The following is an 11,860-nucleotide window of genomic DNA, read 5'->3' as shown; positions in this document are numbered from 1 at the left end:
GTCAAGACAATGAGTTTATTTATTTGGCTGTACCGGATCTTAGTTGCAATATGCAAGATCTTCAATCTTCATTGCAGCATGCAAGTTCTTGAGTTCCAGCATGTGGGATCTAGTTTCCTGACCAGGAATCAAACCTGAGCTCTATGCGCTGGGAGCGTGGAGTCTTAGCCACTGGACCACTAGGTAAGTCCCAAAACAGTGTGGTATCATATATGGACAAACTCACTGAAAAAGAGTAGTGGGGCCCTTTGTAGTTGTTCAGTCACTAAATTGTGTCCAACTCTTTGTGACCCCATGGACTGCAGCATGCCAGGCTTCCCTGTTCTTCACTGTCTCTGGGAGTTTGCTCAAACTCATGTCCATTGAGTCAGTGATGCTATCCAACCATCTCATCCTCTGTCACCCTCTTCTCTTTCCTTGTCCTCAATCTTTCCCAGCATCAGGGTCTTTTCCATAGACCTTTAAGGTAAATATGACTCTGGCTACTGTGGTAAACTGCCACCATCTAGTCACTGTTACTTTGAGATCTCATCATTTCGAGATTTCCCACAGATATGAAAAGCCCTGCTCTGTGACTATCTCTCCTTCCATCAGGTCTAGCTGGCCTCGACTAAAATTCCGAGAGATGCTTATGCCTCTCTCGCTAGCTCATTGCTAATGGTTTTGAGGAAGGGTGTGCACTCTGGGTGCTCTTAGACACCTTAATTGTTGAATATGTCTTCTAGCCTTATGTAATACATTCACTCTAACCTCCCCACTTCCCTCAATCTCTTTATTCCTATCTTTACCATCAGTCAGGGCAACTCAAACATTTTCACTAAGTGTAGGCTACAGCCTTTTCATACTTCTAAAGAGCCACTGTAACAGCCGACCTATGCCCTGGGGTCCTTGCCAGAGTATAAAATCATGTATCCCAGAAGAGTGTCTCAAAGCCAATAAATTCTCATCTACCCAGTCTTATGTGCTGGCTCCTTAATAAGATTCCTTAAAATCTAACCCCAGTCTGCTCCCCTGGCCCTAATGGCACATGCTAATTCTTATAACCCTTTCAGTGTATAGTGTCTTTACTTTCTTATCAGGACTCACATGTGCCCAGCCAGGAGAGCTGGGAAAGCCATTAGAAAGTGATGTCAGTCTGACCCTAAGACAGAGAGAGGGAAAGAAGGGAAGGAAGGAAGATTAGTCTCAGGCTAGCTCCAAGAAAGTTTTAGCAATGCTGACAGGGAGCCCTTGAGCCACTCACATCTCAGAACTCTTCCATCTCCCAGCAACAGGCCTGCCTCACTATACCTGCTACGCTCAGTCTTGGCTGGGAGCAGCCTTGGGGAGCACAGTTGCTCAAACATACTGGAGGATTTTAGAGCAAAACAGCTGGAGCTGTCAGTCATGCTCTTTGCAACAAGAGATCTTGAAGGCAGATTTTCATGACTTCCACATTCCATCTAGGACCTCAGCTGGGATAACTTGACTGGCTGTGGACTGGCCGGATCTCTCTATGTATCCACATGGCCACCCAATGGTGAGCTTAGGCCTTTGAACAGCCTAGAGGGGACAGGGTAAGTTGCAAAATGGCTTGGGGATGAAGAGTGAGTGTGCCAAGAAACCCAGAAGGAATCTCTATGTCTTCTAACCTTGTTCTGAACTCTACATAGTATCACTTCCCCCATACTCCCCCATATTCTGTCATTACACATCCCAAATTCTTCATGGGACAGTGTCACACAAGAAGTGGGAAATCCTCTTGGAGACCATACCGTAGTGGGATATACATGCATATGCGTGCATGCTCAATCGTATCCCACTCTTTTCAACCCCATGGACTGTCGCCCGCTGGGCTCCTCTGTCCATGGGATTCTCCAAGCAAGAATACTGGAGTGGGTAACCATTTCCTTCTCCAGAGGATCTTCCCGACGCAGGGATCGAACCTGCATCGGCAGGTGGGTTCTTTACCACTGAGCTACCTGGGAGCTACCTGGGAAGTCACACATGCATGTAAGCTCTCACAGTTCTTCATGTGCCTGCTACAAATGACTGGCCTTTGACGTTTTCATAGTCCTGACCCACTGAATCATTCAGATGATTGTAACAACTCATGGGTTATTGATGTGTTCCAAGGGCCTTTAGCATATGTTTGAGAAGCTTTTTTCCCCAGTACTTTTCATTGGATTGCTTTTTAAAAAAATTTATTGGAGTATAGATGATTTACAATGTTGTCTCTCAGGTGTATAGCAAAGTGACTGTTATAAATGTATTCATCCTTTTTTAGATGCTTTTCTCATGTGTTATCACAGAATACTGGGTAGAGTGGTCTGTGTTATACAGTAGGCCCTTATTATTATTGGTTATCCATATTGAATACAGTAGTGTATATATGTTCATCCCAAGCTCCCGATTTATTCCTCCTCCCTCCATGTTTCCCCTTTGGTAACTAGAGGTTTGTCTTCCATATCTGTAAGTCTGTTTCTGTAAGTAAGTGTCATTTGTATAAGTTTTAAAAATTAGACCCTACATATGAGAGATATGATGTGAATCTTTCTCTGTCAGACTTACTTCATTTAGTATAATAATCTCTAGGTCCATCTATTTTGCTGCTATCAGCATTATTTCATTCTTTTTAATGGGTGAGTAATATTCTATTGTATGTGTATACTTCATCTTCTGTTGATGGACATTTAGGTTACTTCCATGTCTTGGCTAATACAGTGCTGCAGTGAACTATTTGTATATAGTGTGTGTGTGTGTATATTTTATAAATAGTGTGTATGTGTCCACCCCAGTCTCCCCATTTATCCCTCCTCCACCTGACCCCCTGGTGACCGTAAGTTTGTTCTCTACATCTGTAACTATATTTCTGTTTTGTAGGTAAGTTGATTTATACCATGTTTTTTAGATTCCACATATAAGTGTATGCACCACATCTTTATGCATTCCTCCACTGATGGACATTTAGGCTGCTTCCATGTCCTGGCTATTGTAAACAGTGCTGCAATGAACACCGAGGTGAATGTATCTTTTTGAATCATGATTTTCTCTGGGTATATGCCCAGGAGTAGGACTGCTACATCATATGGTAAATCTGTTGTTAGTTTTTTAAGGAACCTCCATACTGTTTTCCCTGTTGGTTGTACCAATTTACATTCCCACCACACCCTTTTTAGCATTTATTGTTTGTGGATTTTTTTGATGACTGCCATCCTGCGTGACGGAGAAGGCAAAGGCACCCCACTCCAGTACTCTCACCTGGAAAATCCCATGGATGGAGGAGCCTGGTAGGCTGCAGTCCATGGGGTCACTAAGAGTCGGATATGACTAAACGACTTCACTTTCACTTTTCACTTTCATGCATTGGAGAAGGAAATGGCAACCCACTCCAGTGTTCTTGCCTGGAGAATCCCAGTGATGGGGAAGCCTGGTGGGCTGACGTCTATGGGGTCGCACAGAGTCAGAGATGACTGAAGTGACTTAGCAGCAGCATCCTGCATGATGTGTGAGACCTCATACCCCACTGTGGTTGTCAATTTAGAAATGATTTTCATTTCTCTTAATTAATGATGTTGGAGCATTTTTCATGTGATTTTTGAGCATCTATATGTCTTCTTTGGAGAAATGTCTGTTTAGATCTTCTGCCTATTTTTTGATGTAAGAGTTACATGAGCTATTTTTATTAATCCCTTATCAGTTGCTTCATTTGCAAATATACTCTCCCAGTCTGTAGTCTGTGTTTTCATTTTGTTTATGGTTTCCTTTGCTGTGCAGAAGCGTTTAAGTTCAATTAGTTCCTGTTTATTTTTGTTTTTATTTTCATTATAATAGCTGGAGTTTAAAAAAAGATATTGCTGTTATTTATGTCAGTGTTCTGACATAAATATTCCTCTAAGAGTTTTATAGTATCCAGCCTTACATTTAGATCTTTAATCCATTTTGAGTTTCTGTGTACAGTCTTAGAGAGTGTTCTAATTTCATTCTTTTACATGTGACTGTCCAGCTTTCTCAACACTGCTGATTGATGAGACTGTCCTTTCTCTTTTGTATATCCTTGCCTCCTTTGTCATAGAGTAATTGATCAGAGATGCATGAGTTTATTTCTGGGCTTTTATGCTGTTGCATTGATCTGTATTTCTGTTTTTGTGCCAGTACCGTACTGTTTAGATGGCTGTAGCTTTGTAGAATAGTGTGAAGTCAGGGAGTCCGCTCTCTCCAGTTCTGTTTTTCTTTCTCAAGATTCTTTTGGCTATTTGGGGTCTCTTGTGTTAACATACAAATTAAAAAATTTTTTGTTCTAGTTCTATGAAAAATGCCACTGGTGATTTGACAGAGATTGCATTATATCTGTAGACTGCCTTGGGTAGTATAATCATTTTGATTGATTATATATTGATTGAAAGAACCGATATGGTCAATATTGATTCTTCCAATCCAAAAACATGGTATCAGTAGATCTTTCTATCTTTGTGTCTTCAATTTCTTCCATCAGGATCTTACAGTTTTCACAGTACAGGTCTTGTGTCTCACTGAACTGTGGCCTGTTTTTAAACCCATTTTAGACACTCATTTTATCTTTAAAAATGTATATTTATAAAGAATTTTAATATTGATATACCTACCATATGACACTTAGGGAAAAAGCAATTATTTCAAATTACAAGAAATCTCACAGTTCAAGGAATCCCTACCAATAAAGCACCATGGAAGTTCTCTTCCTAAAACACCAAAAGCCTCTCTTTAAATAATTTTCATGACTCAACCACTATTTATTTTAATTCTCTCTTAAGCATGAAATGACTTTTTGAAAAAAAAAATCCTGTAAAGTTGTTTATAGACATGTTTCCTAGTCCAACAGTAGTAAACATAATTTTCTGGTATAAATTAAAAAATAATGAAATGTGGAGCATTTGGTATAGGTTCATCTTAACCTGTTCTTCCTCCAATGCTTAAGATATTCTTTGGGTAAAGAGTGGATCTGGAGAAGGAGACAAGAAAGAACTTTCCAGAAATACCACACACGTTCCTTCATAAAAAATAAAACCAGAGTCTTGGTTTAAGTCCAGCCAGGTTGGGTGCCTGTAAATTCATTATCAATCTTTAACATGGCTCTAATGTATCTCTCTGACCCCCTGGCCACAGTAGAATTTTAATCAGGCTTTTCCTAAGCAAAGGGTTTATCCACACTGGTGCAGACCTGGTTTGGAACATTTTATTGGCAATACCAGTGTCATATTTAGGAATCATAGACTTTTGTCAGACTGGGTTAGCTTGAATGACAAGTATCAATGATCAGCTATATTTGAAATATTGTTAAAGTACCTAGAAATAATAGGCATTAAAATTCATTCCATTCACTGCCAACAAACCTCTAAAGATTTCTTGTCCTCGGTGGAACCAGCATACTGTAATTGTTATTTGGAACTTAATGTAACCTCAACAGCAACAGAGAGACAATGCAGTCCTCTCATTAGGCACATGCTCTAGGATCGTTTATTTTAATGCTTTCAAATAAATATGTTCCATGCAGCACACCACAATAAATAAGGAGCAGCAATGTTCTCCTAGTAAATCCATTCATAATATGAGTCACCGTGTAAAACACCACATCTCAAGTCTTTGGCCCTGTACCATAGCATGAAGCACACCACATCTGTACCTAATCATATCTGGCTTCATATGGATTTAATAGGACTATGCCAGGAGTGTGTGTAAGCACAAATTTAACCAGAGGTTTCCAGCTATTAAATACAGCTACTAAGTAGTTAAAAGGCAACAACTCAACCCAGAAAGGCTCCCACCCCCCACCCCCATTTTTGAGACAGAAATATAAAGACAGAAATGCTCTGGCGAATTTCAGGTCAGTGGACAGTATGGTGGGCTACATTTGGAATACTTGGAGCAAAGCTGGCACAACATGGCACCCAGAAGGCCAGGGCAATACTGAGACTGAGTGAACAGGAATACAAGCTGACTTGACTGCAGATGCTGGGCTGTAGAAGGTCTAGGTGGGGACGCTCAGCCCACTAGGCAGATAACTCAACGGTGCCCTCCTCCTCGCTGTCAGCTCTGTTAGCACGAATCTCCACGAGGGTCCTGGCAAATCGGGTCCACTCGTCATTGTGGGGAACTGCAAGCTGCAAAGCAAATGAATGGAAACTGGTCAACAAGCTACCTTTTACACCGAAAGCCTTGAAGCCTGCATGACTGTTCCTCTTGAAACAGATGATTCTCGTGGAATGCAAAGGAAATCAGATATTCTTCCTTGAATCAGATCTCTGAAATGCTGCTCTTAAACTGATAATTTAAAAGAATACTGTCACTCTCAGGAGCACAATCATGTGTGCAATTTATAAAACATTAAAAAACTTCTGTAAACTATACAGTAGCTGCATTAAAGCACTTGCAGTAAGATGACCAGAATTACAGCAAACATGACAAATATAAACTGTATTATTAGGACTTTGAAATGACAGTGGTATTGTCTAAGTCAATGCTATTGATCCTTTTTAAAAAGATGTTGCTAACATACCAGTAGGTATGACAAAAGTATAGCTTATATATACAAAGAAACCTTACTACTCTAGTAAGATGCTTTAGCTTTTCTAGCAAGATCCTATATGATGATGCTGATGAATAATAATAACATTTACCAAAAGTTCTGCTCTAAGTACTTGACATGTATTCTCTTTCCTCACAGCAATCCTATGTTGGATAATCAGAGTATTTCCATGTTGCAGAAGAAGAAATTGAGGCACCAAAAGATCAACTCATCTTGCCAAGGTTGCCCAGCTTGCCAGTATCCATGCCAATGTCATCTGGTATTTATATCCTTAGGCAGTATTCTATACTAACTCACCAAGAAGAGGGATTTATAATCTTATATATATCTTCTCCTGCACACAATTGAGTAAGGAGAAAAATTAATCCCATCTGACACAAATCGCATGCACGAATTTTTGTGAGCTGAGTTGAAGGGTAATGATTTCTCTACATGGCATCCAAAGATGAACTGTTTAAAGGTACCATGCAAGTGTTTGGAATAAAACAGAGTTATTTGAAGATGAGAAGCAGGATCAAGTAGAAGTCCAAATGATTTTCATATAGAATAAAATTTATTTCGACGGTAGAGCCATTTACTCAGAAGATTACCCTAGAAGATGTAATCCGTCTACAGATGCTGGTGCCACACATGCTATCCACATATTTCATAAACATCAATAACACATCCATCCCAATCAGTGTACATTTTCAAAAATAAGCAAGTAAATCTGAACTCTGAGATCGCTTTTACAGCTGAAAAATTTCTTACTGTATAAAGCCAAACTTTTAGAACTTTAACTTTTTATTACAGGGGCTGGTATTCTCAGATAGGATCTAGCCAAGACAGCTTATTATAGAGTCATATCATCACCCTACAAAATACATCCCTCAATGCGTGTTCTGGTCCTCAGGTGGTTTCAAGGACATAATTCTGCAAATGATATACAGGTGCAGGAGGTGAGTTGTGTTTGTTTTTTTAAACTTTTTTGGGGGTACTTCTTATTTGTTATTTTGAGAAACGCAATATAACAAGAACTCGATTTAGTCATATGAGTGAGTTCTGAATGGTGAAATACTTCCCTAGTGACTGAAATGAATCCACATTCCTGCTCAGACAGCGACACACGTTCACAATAGTCTCGGATGGCACTATTTATTACCTCTTCACTCAGTTCATTTTCTCTATGTTGAGTCCTTTTTCTGTGTTCCACTATTCTTCATTTTTCTCTTCAATTTTAGAAAATACTGCACTGGGGAAATGAAGTCCTCAAAATAAATTATATGAAAGAGCTAACAAGAAGCATGAGCAGAAATGGGTTATACCATATTTATATGAAAGCATAGGTCTACTCTCTGTCTCTTCTCCAGCTCCTGACCAAGCACCGGCCTCCCAGCCCAATGAAGCACAAAACAAAAAGCTCAGGAAGAGACAAAAGCCAGTCACGATAATGTACTTACAAATTTGTCTCATAGAAGATGAGAATCAAGCTAAATCTGAAACACCTCGTAACTTCACATAACATTAAATATTGGAAGAAAGCAGGTCTCACTATAATAAAAGTGATATACTCTAGGGGTTTGACTCCTAAACATAACACTACATTTATTATTAGTTAAAATGGCACAAATTTAAGTTACTGTATGATGCTATATGTAATGTTTTATTGATAGCAATGTATAGAAAATGTATCCTAAAAAAATACCAGGTCCATGTGTTTACATAGTTTCATGTGGCGGTCATGGCAACATTGTTAAGAAACAACTCTAATAAACACTATGAAACATGAAGGGTTGACTTTGCAACCAGATACAGTATGGGACAGAACTGAGTATCATTTATGACATCTGAAGTTGCACATGTCTTACAAATGCAATTTTTCAGAAGTTCTTTTCCTTTATTTGTTAAAGAAATCAAACTAGTAATTCTAATATTTCTAATAATGAAGCATTAAATGTATATAAGTAGGTTTCACCAAAATTTTGAGGTTTTTTTTTTTAATTGAAGCATAGTTTAAAATTGTGTTAGTTTCAGTTGTACAGCAAAGTGATTTTTTTCTCAGACTTTTTTCCATTTTCCATTATTACAAAGCATTGAATATAGTCGTCTGTGTTAATAAATTTTTGTTGCTTAACTATTTTTATATATAGTAATTTCTATCTGTGAACCCCATACTTCTAATGTATCCCTCATCCCTCTTATCTTCCCTTTTGGTAACTTTGTTTTCTATGTCTATGAGTCTGTTTCTGTTTTGTATATACATTTATTTCTATCATTTTTTAGATTACCCCATTATGCAATATTTGTCTGGCTTACTTCACGTAGCATAATAATCTCTTGGTTCATCATGTTGGTACAAATGGCATTATTTCATTCTTTTTTATAGCTAAGTTATATTCTGGCCTGGAGAATTCATGGACTTCGCAGACTCTGACATGACTGAGTGACTTTACTTTCACTTTATATACCATTATATATCTATACCAGTTTTTGCTTTATCCATTCATTTGTCAACGGACACTTACATTGCTTCCTTGTCTTGGCTGTTGTAAATAGTGCTGCTATGAACACTGGGGTGCATGTATCTTTTTCAGTTAGAGTTTTGTCTTTTCCAGATGTATACCCAGGAGTGAGACTGCTAGATCATATGGTAACTATTTTTAGTTTTGTTTTTTAAGGAAACTCCTGTTTTCCATAGTTTCCACACCAATTTACATTCCCACCAACTTTGTTGGAGGGGGTCCCTTTTCTCCACACCCTCTTCAGCTTTTATTTTTACTCTTTGATGCCCATTCTGATCATTGTGAGATAATAATATCTAGTTGTGGTTTGATTTGCATTTTTCTAATAATTAGTGATGTTGAACATTTTTTCAATGTGCCTATATGACCATCTGTCTGTCTTCTTTGGGAAAAAAATCCCATTTTTAAATTTTTTTGGATACTAAGTTATATGAGCTGTTTGTATATTTTGGCTATTAAACCCCTCTCAGTCACAGCATTTGTAAATATTTTCTCCCCTTCCTTGCTGTGCAGAAGTTTAAGTCTGATTAGGTCCCATTTGTTTAATTTTGTTTTTATTTCTACTGCCTTGGGGGACTGATCTAAGAAAATATTACTGCAATTCGTGTCAGAAAATGTTTTGCCTATGTTCTCTTCTAGGAATTTTATAGTATCATATATTTAATTCTTTAAACTATTTTGAATTTATTTTTTTAATATGGTATGGGGGAATAGTCTGATTTCATTGATGTACATGCTGTCCAGCTTTCCTAACACTACTTGTTGAAGAGACCGTCTTTTCTCCATTGATTATTCTTACTGCCTTTGTTATAGATTAACTGACAGTAGATGTGTGGGTTTACTTCCAGACTTGCTCTTCTGTTCCACTGATCTATGTCTATTTTTGTGCCAATACTATATGCTGTTTTTTTTCTTTGATATTTTTATTGGCATTTCTAGGATTTTAGTTATAGTTGCAATTTTCTATTTTTTAATCTACATTTTTAGTACAAATAAGGAGAGAAAAATGAAGGTATAAATCAGAATATCATTTTTCACTTTTGCACCAGAGAGTCAGTTCATTAAACACAATATCAAACTTCCAGAAAAGAATGATCTATTTAATTTCTCCTCCACATGTTTATAGAGGTTATAACATTCATTTAATCATTCAATATTTTTTTGTTTTGTTTTGCTTTTTCCATTTATTTTTATTAGTTGGAGGCTAATTACTTTACAATATTGTAGTGGTTTTTGCCATACATTGACATGAATCAGCCATGGATTTACATGTATTCCCCATCCTGAATCCCCCTCCCACCTCCCTCCCCATCCCATCCCTCTGAGTCTTCCCAGCGCACCAGCCCTGAGCACTTGTCTCATGCATCCAACCTGGGCTGGTGATCGGTTTCACCCTTGATAGTATACTTGTTTCAATGCTGTTCTCTCAGAACATCCCACCCTCGCCTTCTCCCATAGAGTCTAAAAGTCTGTCTGTATGCTGTTTTGATTACTATAGCTTTGCGGTATAGCCTGAAGTCTGGAAGGTATGTCTCCTGCTTTGCTTTTCCTCAGTCTTGCTTTGACAATTCTAGGTCTTCTGTGATTCCCATATACATTTTAGAATTATCTGCTCTAGTTCTATGAAAAATATCATGGGTATTTTGATAGGGACTGTATTAAATCTGTAGATCGCTTTGGGTAGTATGGCCATTTTAACAATATTAAATCTTCCAACCCAAGGGCATAGGATATCTTTCCATTTCTTTGAATCATCTTTAGTTTCTTTTATCAATATTTTATATAGATCTTTCACCTCTTTCGTTAAGTTTATGCCTAGGTATTTTATATATAAATGTTTTATTTATAATTTTTTTTTTTTTTTTTTTGCTGCACCGCAAAGCTTGCAGATCTTATTTCAACAACCTGGGATTGTGAAAATGCAGTCATAACCACTGGACTGCCAGGAAATTCTTGGTAGGTACTTTTGATGTGATTTTAAATGTTTTTTTTTTTTTTTTACTTTCTTTTTCCAATATTTCAGTATATAGAAATGTAACAGATTTCTGTTTATAATTTTAAAACAAGTTTTAGCAAATTTAAAAGCTTTTGATAAAAATATACCCTACCATAGAACTTACATTTGACTTTTTTCCATAGTGGTGGAAGTAACAGTCCTTAAAAATCCAGATTCACCCTCATAAAATGTTTCACCATATTCTAACATAACTTGCTGTCCTTTTTATCTGTGAAAGTTTCATTTAGATTTGGAAAATATTAGAAGTTTTCTTTCTTTTGATAGTTTTGCCAAACATTTTCCTCACTAGAAATGTTAATTTGCTTTGGTTCACATACAAATGCTTGAATAGCACAGGATGAAAACTTTTTTGCTTCTAGAAATTCAAATTTATCTACCTCATTCTATTACACTTTTTCACCTAGCTGACAATAAAAACAAGATCATCGTAACGTTAGATTTAGAAGGTGAGCTGCATACTGCCCCATTTTTAGAATTAAATATCACTATCAGGAAGCACTTTAAGTATAATCTTAGCTTGAACGTGTGAATGTGTATTCACAGGTTGTATCCACACCCAAAGTTAGTAATTTTTGATATTTGAATACTTGTAGGTAAGACCCAACAGGTGTCCTAACAAACAAGACCACCACTCTTTTCATTTTAAACACATCTGTCTGGACAGAATTGTCCTTCTTACCCTTGGCAGCTCCTAACTCTTCTCATGAGCACAAATGCATTTGAAACTTTCTCTAGGAGACTTGTAATCCAGTAATGCCTTAATCATTAAGTAAGTGAAAAATCTTTGTCATGTTTCTT

General features: G+C 37.5%; 1 protein-coding gene across 5 annotated transcripts in view; it reads right to left on the bottom strand.

The window, feature by feature from the left end:
• Positions 1 to 5,180: 5,180 nt before the first annotated feature.
• DYNC1I1 (dynein cytoplasmic 1 intermediate chain 1) overlaps positions 5,181 to 11,860 on the bottom strand; it is a 370,602-nt gene continuing 363,922 nt past the window's right edge. For all 5 annotated transcript variants that reach the window (XM_043872801.1, XM_043872800.1, XM_043872803.1 and 2 more), the window contains one exon: positions 5,181 to 6,119. In XM_043872801.1, the coding sequence (XP_043728736.1) occupies positions 6,009 to 6,119 (111 nt within the window). In that variant the 3' untranslated portion in view covers positions 5,181 to 6,008. The remainder of the gene's footprint in view (positions 6,120 to 11,860) is intronic.

Source organism: Cervus elaphus, chromosome 18, assembly GCF_910594005.1.
Source record: "Cervus elaphus chromosome 18, mCerEla1.1, whole genome shotgun sequence".
Taxonomy (NCBI): Eukaryota; Metazoa; Chordata; class Mammalia; order Artiodactyla; family Cervidae; genus Cervus; species Cervus elaphus.
The sequence above is the reverse complement of the archived record's forward strand: the minus strand, read 5'-3'. Positions and strand labels throughout refer to the sequence as shown.